Raw genomic sequence first — 23,287 nt, 5'->3', positions numbered from 1 at the left:
GCTTGTACTTCCAAATAAACCTGTTGGACTATAACCTGGTGTGTGATTTTTAATGTTGCTGAATGTAGGCTGTGTACACCTAACATAATACCCTTCAGTGCTTTATTGTTACCGGAAAGGAAAACTCCTACCCATCGGCATAATGCATGGTGATAATACATTTTAGGGTGGCACTGCAGAATTTGAGAAGAATGTATTAATCAGATTAGAGTAGAACTTAAAATTTGGGGTCATACTTAATAATGTTGGCAAAAACAGGAAGGCAGATCATTTTCTGAATAGTGACTGGATTGGGAATGGGGTATCCTTGTACAGCAGACATTGAACATAAGCACTCGGATTTAGCAGGTGGTGAAGAAGGCAAGTGGTATACTAGCCATCATAGCCTTCCAGCATGTGGACTGCAGCAGTTGAAGAAGGCAGCTCGCCACCCCCACCCCCACCTAGGGATAGGCAATAAATCCTGGCCAGCAAGCGTCACCCATGCTCCTTAAGCAAGTTCTAAAAAATTGCGAGAGTGTTCGAGTACAGGAGAAGGCATATCTTGTTCAGGGTCTTGGTGAGATCACCCATGGAGTGCTGTGTGTAATTTTTGGTCATCTTATCCGAAGAAGAATGTTCTGGCAATGGAGAGAGTGCAACAAAGGTTTACCAGTGGGGAAAAAAGACTAAGAACTGCAGATGCTGGAAATCCAAAACAATACCGGACTGACGTATAAAGTCAATGAGTCACATGGCACGGAAACTGACCTTACAGTCCAACTCGTGACCAACAATGTTCCATAGGGACCGGTGAATCTAAACTAAACTAAACTTGCCCCATTATTCCTCTACCCTAGGGAAAAGATCTTTGCTAATCTCCTTATCTATGCCCCTCATGACTTAATAAACCTTTATAAAGGTCACTCCTCAACCTCCTATTTACTAGGGAAAAATGTCCCAACCTATCCAGCCTCTCCTTAGTACTCAAGTGCTCGAGTCATAGCAACATCCTTGTACATCTTTTCTGCACTCTTTCCAATTTAATAGCATCCTTCGTATAATAGGGCAACCAGAACTGTGTGCAGTACTCGAAAAGTGGCCTCACCAATGTCCTGTACAGTCACAACATGACATCCTAACTCCTATATTCCATGCTCTGACCAATGAAGGCAAGCATGCTAAGTGCTGCCTTCACCACCCTGTCTATCTGTGACGCAACTTTCAAGGATCAAGGCCCTATTGTACTCTTAGGTAATCTTTTTCACCGTCCATTATATCACCATTTTCAGTGTCATCTATAAACTTACTAACCAAGCTTCCTATATTCTCTTCCAAATCATTTATACCAGTGACCAACAACAGTGGAGCCAGCATCGATCTCTATGGAACATCGTTGGTGACAGGCCTCCAATCCAAAAAAGCAACCTTGGCAGTGTGGAGGAACAGAGGGATCTGAGTGTGCAAGTACATAGATCCCTCAAAGTTGCCACCCAAGTGGATAGGGTTGTTAAGAAAGCATTTGGTGTTTTGGCTTTCATTAACAGGGGTGTCAAGTTTAAGAGCTGCGAGGTTTTGCGGCAGCTCGACAAGTCCCTGGTGAGACCACACTTGGAATATTGTGTCCAGTTCTGGTCGTCCCACTATAGGAAAGATGTGGAGGCTTTGGAGAGGGTGCAAAGAAGGTTTACCAGGATGCTGCCTGGACTTGCCTTATGAAGAAAGGTTGAATAAGCTCGGACTTTTCTCTCTGAAGAGAAGGAGGAAGAGAGGAGACCCGATCGAGGTGTACAAAATAATGAGAGGAATAGATAGAGTCAATAGCCAGAGACTTTTCCCCAGGGCAGGAATGACTGGAACGAGAAGTCATAGTGAAGAGATTAGGAGCAAGGTATAAAGGAGACATCAGCAGTAGGTTTTTTACGCAGAGTGTTGTGAATACATGGAATGTGTTGCCAGCTGAGGTGGTGGAAGCGAAGTCATTGGGGACATTTAAGTGACTGCTGGACATGCACATGGATAGCAATGAGTTGAGGGGTGCGTAGGTTAAGTTACTATATTTTACGTTAGGATTGAGTCCCGGCACAACATCGTGGGCCTAAGGACCTGTTCTGTGCTGTACTTTTCTATGTTCTATCTATCTATGTTCTAACTGTTTGCTACCACTCTCTGTCTCCTCCCATCAAGCCAATTTTATATCCAATTGGCTGGCTCTCCCTGGATCTTATGTGATCTAAAGTCTCCTCCAACACCTGACCAACCATTCGGCCCATCGAGTCCACTCCGCCATTCAATCATGGCTGATGGGCATTTCAACTTCACTTACCCGCATTCTCCCCGTAGCCCTTAATTTCCTAGCGTCCACCCTCTCCAAGCCATGTATTATCTTGTAAGTTTCTATTAGATCTCCCCTTAATCTTCTAAACTCCAATGAATACAATCCCAGGATCCTCAGCCGTTCCTCGTATGTTAGACCTACCATTCCAGGGATCATCCGTGTGAATCTCCGCTGGACACGCTCCAGTGCCAGTATGTCCTTCTTGAGGTGTGGGGACCAAAACTGGACACAGTACTCCAAATGGGGCCTAACCAGTGCTTTATAAAGTCTCCGTAGCACAACAGTGCTTTTATATTCCAACCCTCTTGAGATAATTGACAACATTGCATTTGGCTTTCTTAATCACGGACTCAACCTGCATGTTTATCTTTAGAGAATCCTCAACTAGCACTCCCAGATCCCTCTGTACTTTGGCTTTACGAATGTTCTCACCGTTTAGAAAGTAGTCCATGCTTGTTTTCTTTTTTCCAAAGTGCAAGACCTCGCATTTGCTCACATTGAATTCCATCAGCCATTTCCTGGACCACTCTTCCAAACTGTCTAGATCCTTCTGCAGCCTCCCCACTTCCTCAGTACTACCTGCCTGTCCACCTAACTTTGTATCATCGGCAAACTTCGCTAGAATGCCCCCAGTCCCTTCATCCAGATCATTAATATATAATGTGAACAGCTGCGGCCCCAACACTGAACCCTGTGGGACACCGCTTGTCACCGGCTGCCATTCCGAAAAATAACCTTTTATCCCAACTCTCTGCCTTCAGTCAGACAGCCAATCCTCAATCCATACCAGTAGCTCACCTCGAACACCATGGGCCCTCACCTTGCTCAGCAGCCTCCCGTGTGGCACCTTATCAAAGGCCTTTTGGAAGTCTAGGTAGACCACATCCACTGGGTTTCCCTGGTCTAACCTACTTGTCACCTCTTCAAAGAATTCTAACAGGTTTGTCAGGCATGACCTCCCCTTACTAAATCCATGTTGACTTGTTCTAATCTGACCCTGCTCTTGCAAGAATTTAGAAACCTCATCCTTAATGATGGATTCTAGAATTTTACCAACAACCGAGGTTAGGCTAATTGGCCTATAATTTTCCATCTTTTGTCTTGATCCTTTCTTGAACAAGGGGGTTACAACAGCGATCTTCCAATCATCCGGGACTTTCCCTGACTCCAGTGACTTTTGAAAGATCTCAACCAACGCCTCCGCTATTTCCTCTGCCACCTCCCTCAGAACTCTAGGATGTAGCCCATCAGGGCCAGGAGATTTATCAATTTTAAGACCTTTTAGCTTTTTTAGCACTTTCTCTTTTGTAATGGCAACCATACTCAACTCAGCCCCCTGACTCCCTTTAATTGTTGGGATATTACTCTTGTCTTCCACTGTGAAGACTGATGCAAAGTACTTATTAAGTTCTCCTGCTATTTCCTTATCTCGCATCATTAGCCTTCCAGCATCAGTTTGAAGTGGCCCAAAGTCTACTTTTGCCTGTCGTTTGTTTCTTATGTATTGAAAGAAACTTTTACTATCATTTCTAATATTACTCGCTAGCCTACCTTCATATTTGATCCTCTCCTTCCTTATTTCTCTCTTTGTTATCCTCTGTTTGTTTTTGTAGCCTTCCCAATCTTCTGATTTCTCAGTGCTCTTGGCCACTTTATAGGATCTCTCTTTTTCTTTGATAGATTTCCTGACTTCCTTTGTCAGCAATGGCTGTCTAATCCCTCCCCGGATAATCTTTCTCTTCTTGGGGATGAACCTCTGCACAGTGTCCTCAATTATACCCACAAACTCCTGCCATTTTTGCACTACTGTCTTCCCTGCTAGGCTCTGCTTCCAGTCTATTTTCGTTGGTTCCTCTCTCATGCCCTCATAATTACCTTTTATTTAACTGTAACACCATTACATCCGATTTTGCCTTCTCTCTTTCAAACTGCAGACTGAACTCTACCATATTATGGTAGCTTGTGGAATTGTGAAACAAAACAGTTAAGACGAAACATTGAATGTTTTCAAGAAGGAGATAGAAATAGTCGTGGGGCTAAAGTGATCAAAGGATGTGGGGAAAAAGCAGGAACAAGGTAGTGAGTTAGCCAATCGGCTATATTGAATCTTTTAAGAATGGTCATATGGAATGTGGTATACTGAATGAATGTTATGTAGACAGTCAGCTCCTACATTATCCATTATGTGGGATAATGAACACTATCAAAACAGTCTAAATGAGAAAGATTGTGTATTAACTGGAAAGGAAATCACTAAAATTAAACGGGTAGATAAATTTAGTATCTATTTAAATAGAAGAAGGTTGTGGTTGTTGGTTTCGAAGTTGCATGCTACAGAAGGTAAATTTTAGGAAATAAATGATAACGCAAGTGTGTAAGGATTGATGTTCTGTCTTTTTCCACTGCCTTTCCAGAATATATAGTTTTTCCCTCTCTCTCTTTGCTCCATGGGCAATACTAAATATTGTACTTTTATGTTGAACATAGGCATTCACAGTGTTGAAACTTTAAGTCCTGTTGTATAACACTGAATCAGAGTAATGTGTGTCTTTACTGACTTGAAGTATCAACTCTGCTTTTTTCTGTCCACCGTTGCTTTCAGACTTGCTGTGTTTTTCCACCATTTTCTATCTTAAACTGTTTTTTTCTCTCATTAGGTGTGGAGGGCATTATTGAAGGATATGCCTGTTATTACAATGCTTAGACATTTGGGAAAAATGACTGCTGATTCCATTCTTAAACCAGAAAGTGAAGCAGTTACCATAGTGTGTGAAAGACTGAACAATGAGACTGTCTTAAAGAAGGTATGCTTTTCTATCTAAATATTTGTAATAATTCACATTCAGTTCATAAAGGCAGTATAACGTACGTTTGACCACACCTGCTCATAATCACATTTTACTGAAAATTTGGAATAGACTTTCTAACTCAACAACTCATTTTTAAATTTAACTTAATATGAAACAAAGAGCTGCAGATACTTGAAATCTGAAACAAAAGAAGAAATTCCTGGAGAAACTCAATAGATGTGGCAGCAGAAAGCAGCATTAATGTTTCTGACACTTCTGCGGAAGAATCTTTCGAGCAGCAATTTCTGTTTTTGTTTCTTATCTACTTTGTTGTCATTGCAAATTTAGCTACCATACAATTGATCTCCACATCCAAGTTATTGATAAAGATTGTAAATAATTACAGCCCTGTGGCACTCCATTAGTTACTGCTTGCCAACAGTGTAATTAAGATAAGAGGTCTTATTACTACCCTGGATGTTGCCTCAAGGGTAAATTGAGGTAAATGGATAGCAATTCTTGGAGTTCACATGTATGCGGTTGAAAGAAAATAGCTGATGTGTTTGTCTGAGTTTCTCATCTGTAACTCAAATTGTTCTCCACTGATTTCTTTTGACCTGGCATTCAAATCCTTCCAAGTTGCTACATTTGCCCATTAAATCGGGCAGCAAATGCTAGGGACAGGGTATTCAGATGTAAGTGAAATTTTTAAAATGTGTTTTAAATCTTAATTACTGGAATTACTTTAGAGTTTGTCTTATTATTGGAGCATTCTAACAAAATAAAAACTAAAATTTGTTTTCTCCCTTTTCTTTGCCTGTCTTACCTAATAATCTCAATTCCTTATGAACAAAACAAAAATAATTAAACTTAATTGCAAAATTTCTCTTGATGTAAGAAAATACTGTTTGGGTGGTAGAAAGTTTAAACATGCATTATAAATAAATGCGCATGTGTGAAAAGTGAACCTTTGGGCAAAATACTAAAGGCTATTACTACTGTGAAAAGATACTTAAACATAGTGAACGCCTTTGTGATGAGGGCATAGTATTAGGTGAGGGAAATAATGCACTGATGTTTTTGAGCCATATATAGATTATATCACAACCACATATGGATTATATTTGTCAAGAACACATTACTGTTTGACTTCTAGGCTGGAATCCATCCATTTCACATTTTGGTGGCTCTAGAAACATACAAGGGAGGAAAAGGAAACCGAGGAAAGCTAAAGTGGAATCCTAATCCAGAAATTTTAGTAGCACTTGATCAGGCATTTTATAAAGCTTTCAAGGTAATTGCATCATTTTCCAACTTTATAGTATGTTTTGTGATTTGTAGAAAATAAATGAAGTATTCTTGTGTAATGTTACAGAATGTGGAACCAATGGGAAAGCGCTTTGTTTTGGCCTTAGATGTCAGCTCTTCCATGTGCAGTCAGGTCCTAGGATGCAGAGTACTTTATGCTAATCGTGTTGCTGCAGCTATGTCAATGGTAAGATGCTTTCACAAAGCAGTTCTTGCTTTAGTCTTTTCCCAATTTGTTTTGTACATTGTATTATAATTATGTAACAATTAGTACAAATACGTTGTATTAAAATTTTTTAAAATCATAAGTGTTTGCAAGGTTCACAAATTAATCATTGTGTAATACGTTTTGAACAGAAAATACTATTTCTAGTTTTCCCTTTCCTTCCACGCAAATTTCCAAAAGCTGATTGGGGGCAGATGCTTGCAGGTTAATGACGACTGGAAGGTGGGAAGCCTTCAATAACGAGAATCCAGAGACAATATATTCCTGTTAGAGTGAAAGGAAAGGCTGATAGATGTAGGGAATGCTAGAGAAATTTAGGTTTTGGTCAAGAAAAAGAAGGAAGCATTTGTCAGGTATACACAGCAGAGATCGTGTGAAGTCTTAGAAGAGTATAAAGACAGTAGGAGTACTCTTAAGAGGAAATCAGGAGAGCGAAAAGAGGATTTGAGATGCTTTAGCATATTGGGTTAAGGAGCATCCAAAGGGATTTTATAAATACATTAAGGACAAAAGGATAAGTAAAGAGTAGTGCCCCTCAAAAATCAGCTTGGTAGCCTTTATGAGGAACCAGAGGAGATGGGGGAGATAGCAAACAAGTATTTTGCATCAGTGATTAGTATGGAAAAGGACATGGAAGATATACAATGTGAGGAAGTAGATAGTGACATCTTTAAAAATGTCTATGTTACAGTGGAGGTGGTGCTGGATGTCTTAAAATGCATAAGATGGATAAATTCCCAGGACATGATTAGGTGTACCCTAGAACTCTGTTGGATAATAGGGAAGTGATTGCTGGGCCCCTTGCTGAAACATTTGTATCATCGATAGTCACCGGTGAGATGCCAGAAGACTGAAGGTTGGCTAACATGGTGCCACTATTTAAAAAAGATGATAAGGAAAAGCTAGGGAACTATAAACTGGTGAGCTGACATTGGTGGTGGGCATGTTGTTGGAGGGAATCCTGAGGGACAGGGTTTACATGTATTTGGAAAGGCAAGGACTGCTTAGAGATAGTCAGCACAGCTTTGTGCGTGGGAAATCAAGTCGCACGAACTTTGATTGAGTTTTTTGAAGATGTAATGAAGAGGATTGATGAGGACAGAGCATGGATGTGGTCTACATGGACTTCAGTAAGGCGTTCGCAAGGTTCCCCATGGGAGACTGGTTAGCAAGATCAGATCACATAGAATAGAGGGAGAACTAGCCATTTGGATACTGAACTGGCTCGAAGATAGAAGACAGTGTTGCTTTTCAGACTGAAGGCCTCTCACTAGTGGTGTGCCACAAGGTTGGTGCTGGATCCACTGCTTTTCGTCATGTATATAGGCTGGGGCTGTTTTTCCTGAAATATCGGAAGCTGAGGGTGACCTTATAGAAGTTTATAAAATCGTGAGGGGCATGGATAGGATAAATAGACAAGGCCTTTTCCTGGGTTGGGAGAGTCCAGAACTAGAGGGCATAGGTTAACATTGAGAAGGGAAAGAATTAAACAGGATCTAAGGTGCAACTCTTCCACACAAAGTGTGGCCAATGTATGGAACGAGTTGTCAGAGGAAGTGGTGGCAGCTGGTACAATTACAACATTTAAAAGACATCTGGATGGTTACATGAATAGAAAGGGTTTAGAGGGATATGGGCCATGTGCTGGCAAATGAGACTAGATTAATTTAGGATATCTGATTGGCTTGGACAGGTTGGACCAAAGGGCTTGTTTCCGTGTTGTACAGTTCTATTACTTCCATTTTCCTCTGGATGAGTAATTTGAACAGTTTGTTGTTTTATCAACGTTTTGTTCTTATTATAAGCAGCCACTAGGTGGCACTAGAAAGTTGTAATGACCACTGGCTTCTTGGAAGTAGGCCACAGCACCCAAGCTAGTTGCAGGAGCCTTGTATGTAAAATTTTGCTATTGCAAAACTGTCAGTTTCTGAAATTGCATCCGGGCATTGTGCATGAACCCTTTCAAACTCCATCAAAAACATCCTAGTTATTTAAAAATTGACAAGTTCATTCAGAACAGTTGATGCTGTCTCCTGAGTAAAAAGCAATGTTGAATATTTGGTATTTTTGTCATCATCTCCGGTTATAAGAGCTCTGTATGAGTGTAACTGCTTGCAGTTCTTCATGGGATATTGTATTTTGTTTTTCATTTGATGAAAGCAGGGCACGTTCCTCAAACCTTTTCCAGCCATGCTGCCAGTTCAGAAATCTTCTAGTCTATTATCAGAATTACTCTGCAGCTTGTTCATACCAGCCCTTACAATGCGACTATTTATTGGTTTCATTAAATTGATTTACTACAAACAAATGGCCATTTCCACAAGATCATTGAATTTACAAATGAGGTATGTCATTTGATCCACCTCTGTTTGACCCACCTCTGTTTGACCATCCAGCATTTAAATTAGTATTAAATAAAGTTAAACAAAATTTATGTTTAATTCTAAACATTTTTCTACCGAAGTAATGCTTGTGTTAGAGGGTGTATGTGGAAATTTCATAAGATGAGAGAGGGGCATCAAAATGGGCGGCACGGTGGCACAGTGGTTAGCACTGCTGCCTCACAGTGCCAGGGACCCGGGTTCAATTCCCGCCTCAGGTGACTGACTGTGTGGAGTTTGCACATTCTCCCCGTATCTGCATGGGTTTCCTCCGGGTGCTCCGGTTTCCTCCCACAGTCCAAAAATGTGCAGGTTAGGTGAATTGGCCATGCTGAATTGCCCGTAGTGTTAGGTGAAGGGGTAAATGTAGAGGAATGGGTCTGGGTAGGTTGCGGGTCGGTGTGGACTTGTTGGGCCGAAGGGCCTGTTTCCACACTGTAAGTAATCTATTATAAAATCTAATAAAAGTGAAAAGGTTGCGAACTCCTGGTGTATGGAAAATGCGGAGTAGCAGTGAAATGAGTGGCTTAACCCTTGCTGAGAACAACTCCATACACTCCCTCACACGTCCTGAGGATTTAGGAGCCTGAGGGCAATGGTTTTGTTCGGCAGCTTGCAGTGGAAAAAAATTAGAATTGCCCAGGAATAGGAAGCTGTTTTGGCAGCAGCATCTGTTACTCAATATGGTCTAGTCATATATGGTTTTGAGTAGCTAAACCAATTGTCCACCTGAAATATTAAAGTCTGTGTCTCTTGATTGTAAGGAAGTGGCAATAAGAGCAATTAAGGTGCGAAAAACAAATGACTGAATTGGGTGGCTGCAGACAATTTGTTATGAATGGAAGTCCAAAAGTGCAATGTTTAGGAATTTGTAAGCAACCTGAGGAGAGTTTCTTCCAGGGCGCACTCAGAAGTAAATGAGATTGAAATTTGTCACGGAAGAGGTTGGCAATGCCCACCTGTGATCAACATAATTTGAACAACGAAACCTTATGAGATATCAATGTTAAGGTGCCCATGCATGTGCATAGGAGAGTTTATCTGGAATTATAAGACACATGCATGTTATCTCCTTAGTATGCTCAAGGAACATCTTAGGGGAATAGCAGAGATTTGAAGTTGCTCTATTGATGAGCAAATTAAGCTATTTATGTTTTTCTTCAGACAGTTTGTTCTTTGATTATCACTGGATGTTGAAGAAAATGGTTCTATGGAAATATGCCTAGAAATTTCTTTGTGTGAGCATACTTGAAAACAATGAACCTCAAATCTATATGAATAACAAATATTTTTTGTGTTAATAGTTGTTTGGTAGTACAGAACTTGTGTTGCAGAACAAAAGCACATTTTGTCCAAGCTTTTTGTACTCAAAAGAACAATTTGCAAAAAAACTAATAAACAGGGAAAACAAGATTTCTACTTATGAGTCAAGAGTTCTGATTGGCCGACTGGTGTAGCTTCCATACACACAAATGTGCCCCACTACAAGTCCAGCTGACAACTTAAATCGTTTCTCACCTTAATTCTTTGCACACTCAGGGATTATTTAGAAAACATTGCCCAATTACAAAATCACATCTAATGTTGAACGCTGTTGAGAGTTTTGCAAGTGCGGGGTGGTTGGGTGTACAGTCAGTATCTTGCTTGTTGTAAACAGTCAAAGAGATAAGCAGTTTGATGTGATTCACAAGAGTCTTTGAGATGTATGATCTACTCACCTAGTATCCCATTACTGAAGTAGATGTACCACAATCGTCATTTATGATGGACAGATGTGTTTTTTTGATTTGTTAGGAATGAACTCCTATTGCTACTGCATACAACAATGTTAAACAGCTAGCTTCGCCTGTTGAAATATCTTGCAGCTAGGCACTTTTCAAGAGAGCTTTACTCCCATTCATGAGTTTGTACTGTATACAACAAGAAATGATCTGATCATGGTAGCTCTTATCCCACATTTGGCGTAAGCAAACAGGAATCTTATTAAAATATGAAATTATTTTTGTGTACTTGCACTTATAATGAGAAACATTTGACAGACTTGCTGCTGTTAAAATGCCAGTACAGTCGGTTCTGCTATAACGTGCATTTCTTCCACGTGAATCGGATTAATATGATTGAAGAATTTAGACCATTATTTGTAGAACGTGAGCTCTCCTTACCTATATTGGTTATAATGTGCCTCTGGCCCCATTAGTTTAAATGGTACGGCTGTTGCACAATGTTCTCATAATGTGAGATTGCACAAGGACGGAACTATCGTGTTATATCAAAGCCGACTGTATGTCTTTATATGTTCATGTATTTGTCCTTTGCTTTTGGTAAAATGTGAAATAGTAGAAGGATCCACGGACAAGCTGGTTAATGCTCCTCATCACCTTAGTACCAGCCAGTAAGGTGATTAGACTTGTATTAATACATGGGAAGTTTTGTGGGATTCCAAACTCCATTAATCCATGTGTTGGCATTGAGACTTGCACGGCTGTCACTTCCCAGAGCTGCCAGTTTTGAACGACCACCTTGGCTCACTCTGTTATCCATGATTTTTTTTCATTCACTCATGGGATATGAGCCTGCATTTGTGCCTATCTGTAGTTGCTGTTAAGAAGTTGATGAGTTGCTTTTTTTTAATCGTTGCAATACTGTGGGTATAAGTGAAGGAAGTCCTATGATTTTGAGCCAGTGACAAGTGCTGGAACTGCAATGTACTACCAAGTCAGGACATTGTGTACTAAAGCTAGAGATTGTGGATGATTGTGTTCTCTTGCCTCTACTGCCTTTGTCCTTCTAGGTTGCAGAGGTAGCTGTTTAAGAGGACTTGGTGATTGCAGCTATGAATCATTCAGATGGTACATATTACAATCACTATTTTGGAGGGACTGAATGTTTCAGATCGTGCATGGTGTACTATTCAGCAGGCTGCTTTGCCTTGTTTGCTGATCTTGTGTTGGAGATGAAGTTACCCAGGTTTGTGAAGTGTATTCTACCACACTCATGACTGCTTTTTGAATGGTGCACAGGATTTGGGAAATCAAGAGATAAGTTATTCAGCACAGAGTTCCCAATCTCTTATGGTCAGTGTTTATATGGCTTGTCTAGTTATAATACTGGTCATTGAATACCTTCAAAATTTTTAATGGTACATGAGTATCTGAGTCCTGTCTATGAAGTAATCATTATGAGTTTTCTTTTTTTTAGGTAATTGCACGCACAGAAACCAATTTTACAATAGTTGCTTTCTCTGATGATATGGTTCCAATACACATCAGTTCAGAAATGACAATGGATGAAGTATTTACTGCCATGCATGCGGTAATGTAAAATCCTTACACTTATTAACTTCAATTGTCATAGAGACTACGAGCTTGATCCACATTGGCCTATCCAAAATCCTGTATTTTGCCCGCTTTGCTAACTTTGTTCCTGTAATTCTAAAAGTTAATAGTAACAGTTCAGCTGTGGATGAAAGATTATTTCAGAATCCATCTTAATATGGGGATTCATCAAGTATCTTTAAAAATTAAGCATTGTATTGTTAGAAATAAACTTTCACTATATATCAGCATGAGTATTAGTGCAAATTAATTTAGTGAGTGTTTCAGACATAGTTTTATTCATTCAGTTCAATGCTCAGTAGCTTGTAATGCATACAGGTACACAAGCCTTATCAAAAAGTCTTGGGGCCAGTTGTTCTTCAGAATTCGCAATTTTTCAGATTTTGGAATAAATGACATTTTTGCAGTGAAATTTAAAAAATTACCGAACAGCAGACCAACGTGTGACTAGTACAAGCGCTGAGATACAATTGATGCCTGCCAATGCTGGGCCATGCCACCACGTCACAACAGAGTGACGTGAGTTAAGTGGGTGTGGAGTTGCATCACTGTTTGCCATGCCAAACAACCTTGTTATGCAGAAAAAAACTTCACGAAGAATCTTCGGATTTTGGAGCCTTTCGGACTTCAGATCAAGGATTGTGTACCTGCAATACTTTTGATGTGAGGGTGTTGGGTGCCAAGGTTTTTGTGCACATGTTGGTCCTAGTTCATAGAAACCCTACAGTGTGGAAGCAGGCCATTTGACCCATTGAGTCCACACTGACCCTCTGAAGATCATCCCACCCAGACCCATCATATCCCTGTAACCCTGCATTTCCCATTGGCTAATGTACCTAGCCTGCACATCTTTGGACTGTGGGAGGAAACCAAAGCAAATCTACGTAGACACTTGAGGGTGAAATCGAACCCAGGTCCCTGGCACTGAGGCAGCAGTGCTAACCACTGAGCCACCATGCTGCCCAAGTAATTGCATGTATTTTCCTGGCGTGCCTTCCTTTAAACTTTAAATATGCAGTGGTGTTTTTCTCCCACTCTATATTTTTTTTAAATTATAATTTATTTGGACTGTTTGTCTCTCCAGTTTTCCCAACTTCTGCCTCTTTTTCACACCTGAAAAGAATGTGTTGTTTCCAATTATAAAGACAACTTTGAATATTTTTTTAAACAGGTCCCTTTTGGTGCCACGGACTGTGCTCTCCCAATGTTGTGGGCTATTAAGACAAAAACTGTTGCAGACATGTTTCTTGTCTTTACTGATAATGAGACATATTATGGAAATATGCATCCTGCAGATGCTCTAAGAGAATACAGAAAGGTGAGAGAATTATCTTACATTAATCTTACAATGGAACAATTTTTACAAGGCAGTGAATATTAGATTTGAGAAATGTGAAACAAACTCGAACGTTGGTAGTGTGCAGAATTGTTAGAAATGTGTAGTAGCTGCGATCTAAAGTTAGGAAGGTGCCACTGTAATCTGTTGCCTGAAATGCATTGCCTGGTTCTGCAAGAAAGTGGAGCTATTGGGAACAGCACTCCTGGATTAGAGGGGGACCAATGGTCAGATGTCCTTTCTCTAAATATCAAACGGCAACTGCTGGTTGTATGTTGGTTACTTGAATAAGGCAAAATTAGGCTTGGCTTTAATAATTTCCACAGCTGGATCAGCTGCCAACACACTTCATCCAGCTCAATCTGAACAATAACCATTTGGCTGAAACACCTAGCATGCCCAGCAACTGAGAAACTTTAACGCTGTAATAAAGTTTAACATTTTTAGGAGTGAGGATGGAAATTTGCAATTTGGTGTAAATTGTTAATAATTTTCTTTTTTTTAAATCCAGAAATGTATACTGACATGGTATGTGATAATTTGACACTTGGAAGTTCACTAGAAATTGAGCTAGCACAAATGGCTCTGTAGAAAAATCTAACAACCAATGTACTGAACCATCCTGACCAGTAGAATCAGCTTTTTACTCTAATATGCTAAGATGTTGGCACTGACAAACATTGGGAATGCTACAATTAATACAACTATACAAATCAGGAGCAAGGGTAGGCCATTGAGCCCCTTGAGCCTGTTCCACCATTCAATAACATCGTGGCTGATCTGATTGTAACCACAGTCCACATTCCCGCCTACCATTCATAACCTTCAAAGCTTTGCTTAACAAGAATTTATCTACTTATGCCTGAAAAAATATTCAAAGATTCTGCTTACAGCATCTTTTCAGGGAGAGAGTTCCAAAGGTCCGTGAACGTCTGATAAAATATTTTGCCTAAACTTTGTTTTAAATGGATGACCCCTATTTTTGAACAGTGATTCTTAGTTGTGGATTCTCTGATAAGAGAAAACATATATGGGGAAGGCAATGGCCAAATGGTGTTATTGCTGGTTGTTAATCCAGAGACCTAAGTAATGTCCTTGGGACTAGGGTTCAAATCCCACCACAGTAGATGGTGGAATTTGACTTCAGTAAAAGTCTGGAATTAAGAGTCAAAGAATGTCTATGAATCCATTATCAATTATTGAAAAAACCCATCTGGTTCACTAATGTCTTTTAGCGAAAGAAACTGCTATCCATACCTGGTCTGGCTTCCATGTGACTCTGAACCCATAGTTGATTCTTAACTACCCTCAGGGCATTTAGGGATGGGCAGTAAAAGGTATCCTAGCCAGTGTCACTCTCATCTCTGCAAAAATAAAATCCACATCTCCCCTGTCAAGATACTTAAGAATTTTATGTTTCAATCAGCCTCTTACTCTTCTAAACTGCAATGGATATAAGACTGTGAAACCTTTCTTCATAACTCAGTTTGCCTATTCCAAGTATTAGTCCAGTGACGCTTCTCTGAAATGCCTCCAATGCATTTACATCCTTCTTTAAGAAAATGACCAATAATGTGCAAAGTACTCCACATTTGGTCTGAACAGCATTTTGCATAATTGAAGCATAACCTCATTATTTTAGTATTCAATTCCTCACAATAATTGATGATATCCTATTAGAATTCCTAATTGGGTGATGTACCCGCATACTCTTCCATTTCCCGAACTACTTGCATCTATTTAGTGCCAACACCATTTGTGATTAGCACAAATTGTATTGCAATGAGGAGAAATTGCTTAAGTGAGCAGGGAATTAGAGATGTCCCTCAGATATTTGTTGTGCATTCAAATTAATACAAAGAATTCGGCTATTCTTGCAGCTGTTTTCCATTTACATTAGCAAATGCTGGTGTCGAATATTCAGGGTACATCCCAACTCCTATTTAAGGTTGCTTGTGAAGTGTGATTTCAGCAAACCTGAAGTAACATGTTGTACTAAAATGATCTTTGATCTAAAGATTAGGCTACCAGTAAATGTCTGAACTAGGTTGAAGTAAATGCAACATTCACCTTACAGTCTTCTGTCAGCATCAACTCTTTAATGGCATACCAGTATTATCAATGAGCTAGCACTTATGCCTCTAAACAGAATCAATAAAAAGAGTGATTTTCAATGATATCTTCAGGAAGCTAACAGGGTTACAGATGCTATTTCTAGAAGTACTACCCATCAAAAGTGATCAAGTCTCTGACAAATAGTCTGAATGATTGTTCCCAACCATTCAGAAAATCAATGAAAGATTGTGACCCCACAAGTATATTTACATAATTGCATGATGTAGCTATACTATAATTAAAGGGAAGGCAACTCCATTGTAGCAGTTGAAGCTTTGTGCTTCTTGAGAGAAATATTGCCCATATTGTTCTACAGGAAGAACACAGCCAAATGTGTCCAAATAACACCTATGATTTGGTCATCTTGAATCATTCAAATATAAACACTGGAGATGCCAGAATTTTGCAATCAAAACAGAAGATGCTGAGAAATCAAGCAGCATCTGTAGAGATATATTGATTCATATTAATTGACAGGCTTTTGTTTGCTTACTCTTTTTTTGTTTATTTTTTGTTACAGAACATGGGCATTCCTGCCAAATTGATTGTTTGTGGATTGGCTTCTAATGGTTTCACCATTGCTGACCCGGATGACAGAGGCATGCTGGATATTTGTGGTTTTGATTCTGGGGCTCTGGAAGTCATTCAAAACTTTGCATTGGATTTGATTTAAATATTGGAAGAAATCATTGAATTATTTAGTCAAAGAGTAATTACTCATCAGGTTTCCAAGACTGCATAAATGAAATACACACATAATGGGTTGCTAGGTTCTTGGTAGAGTGCCTGTTTGAATTAACAAGACACTAAATGGCATAGGAGAAAGTGAGGACTGCAAATGCTGGAGCTCAGAGTCGAGAGTGTGGTGCTGGAAAAGCACAGCAGTTCTGGCAGCATCCGAGGAACGAGAATTGACATTTCGAGCATAAGCCTTTCATCAGTAATGTCGATTCTCCTGCTTCTCGGATGCTGCCTGACCTGCTGTGCTTTTCCAGCACTATACTCTCAACTATAAATGGCATGATCTGTAATTGGATTTCAAGAATGTTCTATCAAAGCAAATTGTTTTTAATTATAGTTTGCTTTCAACTCTCCGCTGTGGAGGCATTTATAACCTTAACTAGAAACATCTGAGTGGCAACTGAAGTTGTGCTCTTTTTGTTTTTGTTCAGTGGGTTTAAATGAGACCATACTGACAGTAAATGGATTATTTGAAATAGTGGAGAACTTTTCTTAAAATTGTAATCTGTTACTGTGAACAGGTTGACAAAAGTTGAGACGTTTCAATCATGGAAATGGGTTAAGTTTTGAGGAGGATTAGGTTATGAGAATGTTCTGAGACAAGAAATACTTGTAACATATTGTACTTTGTAGTTCTTTTAATAGTAGTTCCATGAAAAGAACTTAAAAAGGATGAAATGGGCATTAAGGTCAGCGTGAATGCAGTAAATTGGAGTTTATTATGGGTGGATTGTGATAAATAAAGTAGACTTTGAATGGTAAACCTATGTGTAAGTATGCTACTACTTTCCAAGTTTCTATTATTCAGCTGACAGATAGTTTTAAAGGACAGCCATAAAAGTCATAGCACAAAAATAAATTCTCCTAAGTTCACCAGCAATTTCTTTCCTTATGTATTTTAAACTGTAATAGCTGCTGTCAGTGAGGGAAAAAGCACGTTGACAATTAAGGCAACTCAATGAGATGAAGTTACTCAATGAAGATAAATATCATTTTGCAAAAAGTAATGTCATTTCACTGATAGTTCGCTTTAATGACTGATGTGTTCTAGTCCATCTCGTATTGATAATAATCTAGAAGGTTTTAAGTGTGGAGTCCATAGCAAACAATGAATGTAAGGCAGAATATTAGTCATGCAAATCATTTTGTTGTTCTGAGTCACCCTTTTGGATTTTGAGGGCTCACTGCAACATGATCTTATTTGAAAAGAATATCAATGTGAACAGTTAAAAGTTATCACTGTGATAACACTTCAAAGCTCTTTGGTGAACAATGTTTGCCAGGTAAAATGATCTTTGATTGTTCAGTGTAAGCTGTTATAAACATGTTTTTGGTGTGACTTGAACTCCAAACCTCACTAGAATGTGTTTTTGAAAGAACAGGATGCAATATTATAATATTATGTATGTAAAGCAGAGGCATAAGGGACCTATATGAAGATGCCAAAATTTCCATATAATAAAAATTGGGTTGAGAAAGTAGTAAATGTTTTCAGAATAAGCTCCGGACAACTTGAATCCATCGAATCCTGAAAATATTGACAAATTAGTTTATTTTTAAACCGGAAGCTTGTGCAATTATAAGTTAGGTAATAAGTACCATACCTTTCTGTGAACTTCTATAAATGATATTTTCCTCTGCTTTTCTCCTAAAGTCAGTTCCTCTAATATGTGCCCCTGCCCGCATAGTACTGGTAGTAAGGGATATTATATGTACATTTGAACAATGTGCATAGTCTGATTGATTGTTTTGTCAGAGACCTTACAGGCAAGCTTGATTGCCTAGCTGATTTAATGTCTCTATACATGTATAAAACTAGCAGAACGTACCAAGCAGTACGCTTACAGTCCTAGCTAAATAACTACAGACGAAGCCTAATATTTCCTTGTCTTTATAAAACCCATGAAGATGTTGTTGCAGCCTCCTGTTGTGAATATCAATGAAGCTAATGGGAAAATGTAATTAAAATGCATACAGCACAAACTGGTAATATTGTAATGATAACATTTCAAATATTGATGTCTCAGTCTTGTATGTTTTCAGCCAATTGTTCAAAACACTTGATAAAGCAGTGGAGCTGATGTGGGTGGATAATCTGGACATTTTGTGTTGAGTCAGTGTCTTAGTAGCCACATGCTATGCAGGTAGGAATAATTACCAATAGTTAATGGCCCTGCTGGTTGTCATTGATACCTAAAAGAAGGCTTGGAGCATCCTGCATTTTTATATACTTGTTGCTTTTTGCCTGATACATGATTGATGGAAATCACACTGTGAAAGGCATTGTAACCAATCATCCAGCTGTTTGGTTTAGATTCATCAGAACAAATGAGACTATCTTTTGAGTGATGTTGGTAAAGAAGTGGGAATGTGGCTAGACCTCTTACCTGTCACTGCCTGACAAAATCTGCCCAGGGTACATGCATTCAAAGAAAAATGACGTAACAGCATGTTAAAATGTCATTTGACAGATTGGGTCCAAAACGTATTGGGGTAGGTAGGCTCTTGAAGATCACGTGAAAATCACGATGAGGAAAAGTTATTATGAAGAACAGAATAAAGAACTTTATAACTTAAGCCTTGAAAGATTGACCAAGTACTGCCATGGTATTTTAAAGTAAAAGCACGACTGGATTTCATTGCACAATTTAAAATGAAATAATTAGATAGAAAATGACTGAGAAATTACTGGGTCTAAAAGCCAATGAAATTCCCCAGACGTGCAAGACTGTACCCTGGAGTTTTAAAAGAAGTGGCTGCAGAGATGGTAATCATTGGTTTTGATCTTCCAAAAGTCCCTAAGAGGTAGAGGTGGTCCCTGTGGATTGGAAGATAGCAAATGTTAACTCTTTATCCATTTCACAAAAATATGAAATTGTAGGTCAGTTAACCTGATAAAATTATTGTAGAAAATGCTACAATATATTATTAAAGATGTGCTGAAGGGCATTTGTAAGATCACAGAGTGAAACGTGGTTTTATGCAAGGGTAATAGAATGTGGGCATCATTAGCAAGGCCAGTATATGTTAGTAATTTCTAATAGCTGTTGAACTGAGATGCTTGTTAGGTCATTTCAGACAACAGCTAAAAGTCAACTTTATTGCAGTGTCTCTGGACAAGTGTGTATGCCAGACCGCGTAATGATTTCCTTTCCTATAGAATGAGTGGAATGTACGATTCTGAGTGAACCAGAAGTCACGGTCACAATGGTTGAGACAAGCTTTATTTTCCAGATGTATTCATTGAATTTAAATTCTACCTGCTGCAGTTGTGGTATTTGAACCTGTCTTCCCAGAGAATTAGTCTAAGCCTCTAGATTATCTCTCTACTGATATTGCTACTACATCACTTTCTCCTCTTATTGTGTTTGACAACACTGTCAGAGTTTTGAAAGATAACTAGCAGCATAGCTAAATAGGCCAGTGGATATAGGATAAAGATTTTCATGAAGCAGTTGCTAAAGTGCCACTACAAAGGTGGTTGAGGTTAGGGGATTGGGATTAATAAAATAAAATGGATTAAAGAGTGATTAATGGACAGAAAATGGAGATGGGCCTATTCAGAGTGGCAAACAATAGGATGCTACAAGGACCAGTGCTTGGGCTTCAGCTCTTTGCAATCAATATCAGTGACTCGAATAACAGGATCAAGTGTAAGATAAGTTTGTCGAAATAAAAAGAAAACTGGGTGAGTGGTAAATTTCTTAGCTTTCTACTTGAAATGCAAGGATGATGCAAAAAGGCTGTGAAGGAATTCGATGACTAAATAAGAAAGAAAGTGAAAGATGGAGGATAAATGTGAGGTAGGGCAACATTATCTACTTTGGAAGGAAGATCAGAGAAGTAAAATATCTTTGTAAATGTGAGACTAATAAATGTTGATGTTGAGAGGAATTTGAGTGTCTTTGTATGTAAACCACAGAATGTCGATATGTCGGTACAAGAACAAATTAGAAAGACAAGTTGTATGTATATGAGTATTGCAGTCCTGCAGAAATTTTACAGGGCTTTACAGAGACTTTACCAGAAGGAATGGGTACAGTTGTGGTCTTAGCTAAAGAAGAATGATATTGTCTCAGATGAAGAGCAATGAACATTCATTAGTTTAATTTTTGAGTTGAGAGAGCTGTCTTTCTGGCTATGGAGCAGATGAGGCCTTTATTTCTGAAGTTTAGAAAAATGAGAAGTGTTTTGAAATTGAAATTGTTCAAAATTCCTAGAGGGATGGACAAGATAGCTTTGAATAGTTGGAGAATCTAGAACTAAGGTTCATGGCCTCAGGATGTGTTTGGCCATTTAGGATTGAGAAATGTATTCCTTCATTGATAATTGTCTAGCTGAGAGACCTGTCAGATGCTCCATTGATGGATGTTTATAAAACTGGAGAATAGATTTTTAAGTACCAAGGGGGATCAATGCGATAATGAAGTTGATGTAAAGTTCAGCCATTATCTTATTGAAAGATGGGACAGATTCAAGAGGTTTTATGGCCTACACCTTTTGGAGTTCTAATTATCATTAATCAAATTAAAATCTGTTTTAGGATACAGAATTAGAGGGGGACATAATAGGAGTATTTGCATGGATGTTGATCAAAAAAAAGTCCAAATTGCAGAATTTCAGAAGATTTTCTTAAAATTAACTCCAGACAGAAGTCCACACTGTTACATGATGCATGCACGTTGATCAGGGCAAATGTCTAAACTGCAGATTTCAAAAGATTTCCTTAAAATCAACTCCAGACACATGTCCTTATTGTGCTTATGAAAGCTGCAGTGACTCAAAAGTTGAAATCTTCCTTGAACAATAATTTGGGTCACAGGCTGAAGTCACAATCCCATTTAGTTTGTTAACATTTTATAACATTGCTTATTGGTCTTGAGCTATGGCTCAGGAGAAAACATTATTACTCCGATTTCATCATTAAACTGAAGAAAGTGCTGCACTGGAAAAATAATGAAAAAGAACACAGCAGCAGAGAAAGGCAGGCATTAATAACAAAAATGTTCCTGTGACTGCATTGAATTTTGTCATCACCCAGCCTGAACCAAAATATCTGAATAAAATGAAAAGTATACTATATTCTATGCAAATACTCAGGTACTTGTATGTTTAAAGCCTATGACTATTTAGTCAAGCTCTTTACATTCATTTTCCAAAACCAAAATTTTGACATTTGGAGATTTGGTTGCTTCCAAATAAACAACTTGCAGTATTACAATCTATATTTGAGATTTGATTTGACTGTTTATGACAACAACTTGCATTTGTATAGCAGCTTTAGCAAAATATCTCAAGGCACCTCACAGGAACATTATCAGAATAACAGAAGCTGCATGTAATCTTTTGAAACAAAATTGAGCATGTAAGATACAATTCATTTCTATACTTAATATAAATTTTTGAATTTTCTCATCTGCTTTTGTTGATTGCCTTTATGACAATTGATTATCTACTTAATTTGCACAGGAACAGATTTTCCTTGTTCTTCCCGTTTTTTAATTGATAACAATTTGCTGTCATGTTTAGCAGATTGTGAGGCAACATTCTGAGCTTGCCTATTTTGCTGTTTTTAGTTGGTTATTGTTTGCAGGTATTCCTGTCCTCTTGCATTCCAAAGTTTCTTAGGTATACAAATAGCCATTTGTAAGAGTCAAAAGTAATTCTCAAAAAAAAATCACGTTTTTCTGATGTGTGTAAAACAAAAAACTTTGACAAATGTTTTTTCAGCAAGACTCAAATAATGTTTTGTTAACTGCCTGATTTCTGCTGATCAAGACACTTTGTGGGGGGGAGGTGGTGTCTGTGCCTGTTTTCAAAATTATAAGTTTTTTTTGGAAATGCAAATACAACCCTTTGTACTTTTGCAATATTTTGAACCTGACCAAAGTATTAAATAGGATAATAAAATTCTTCTTTTGTGGTTGTTGCATCTGAACAATATAAAGTTGCCACTGTCTGGGGAGGAGAGTGACTATTATTTGTGAACAATAAAATGCAAGTTTGTTAATGGTTCTGCACTGACACGTATGTCCCCCTCATCTATTCTTTTGATATACAAGCATATCACTTATACCTCATCTTTTACATCCTTGTGTAGAAAGCTTTGTGAGATTGTATGGTTTATTCAAATCAATTTCACATTAGCAAGGAAAGTAACCTTTTTGTATTTTTAGCTGATTTAAAATTAAGATCAATAGTAACCTTTTAAATATGACTGATCAAGTCGTACAATGATTGTAGTAAATAATGCTGGCATTCAAATGGTTTTTGTATAACTTGCAGATTTAACTTTGTCATTTTTAAAGTCTGTACCACATGGATTGATGAAAACAGGTCTTGCCACTGGCAAGATTCTCTCTACAAAACCCTATGCATATTGAACGAGAACACCTTAAATAAGGATAAAGTTTGGTCCAACTTATTCTTGTTCATGCAAATGTAATGTCACACTGAACTTTGGAACTTTATCTGTCTGTGTCCCTAATTTACCAGGTGTCAATTTAAAACAGGCTACTGCTGTGTCATTTCTAGAGCTACTCTTTCCATAAAAGTTTGATGTTGCTACTTGAAAAGACAATTAATCACTAACACCACTTGTCAAACTAAATGTGATGATGCTGTAAGAATATGAACATTACTGTAAACTGCCTTTACATCAAATGTACACTTTTTTGTATTCTTTAATCCAGTTGAAATAAAGTGTTAGGAAAATATATAATGCTATGATGTTTAGAGC

The 23,287-nt window shown here is 38.4% G+C and overlaps 1 protein-coding gene across 4 annotated transcripts in view; it reads left to right on the top strand.

Moving 5' to 3' along the window:
• ro60 (Ro60, Y RNA binding protein) overlaps positions 1-23,269 on the top strand; it is a 45,238-nt gene extending 21,969 nt beyond the window's left edge. For all 4 annotated transcript variants that reach the window (XM_043699809.2, XM_043699811.2, XM_043699810.2 and 1 more), the window contains exons 4-9: positions 4,975-5,121; positions 6,263-6,400; positions 6,482-6,601; positions 12,220-12,333; positions 13,528-13,674; positions 16,328-23,269. In XM_043699809.2, coding sequence (XP_043555744.1) covers positions 4,975-5,121; positions 6,263-6,400; positions 6,482-6,601; positions 12,220-12,333; positions 13,528-13,674; positions 16,328-16,480 — 819 coding nt within the window. In that variant the 3' untranslated portion in view covers positions 16,481-23,269. The remainder of the gene's footprint in view (positions 1-4,974; positions 5,122-6,262; positions 6,401-6,481; positions 6,602-12,219; positions 12,334-13,527; positions 13,675-16,327) is intronic.
• Positions 23,270-23,287: the final 18 nt, after the last annotated feature.

The sequence above is a fragment of the Chiloscyllium plagiosum genome, unplaced genomic scaffold (assembly GCF_037043375.1).
Source record: "Chiloscyllium plagiosum isolate Xiang-an unplaced genomic scaffold, Cpla_swu_hap1 HiC_scaffold_9, whole genome shotgun sequence".
Taxonomy (NCBI): Eukaryota; Metazoa; Chordata; class Chondrichthyes; order Orectolobiformes; family Hemiscylliidae; genus Chiloscyllium; species Chiloscyllium plagiosum.
Note: the sequence above shows the minus strand (reverse complement) of the source record. Positions and strands in the feature narration are given on the sequence as shown.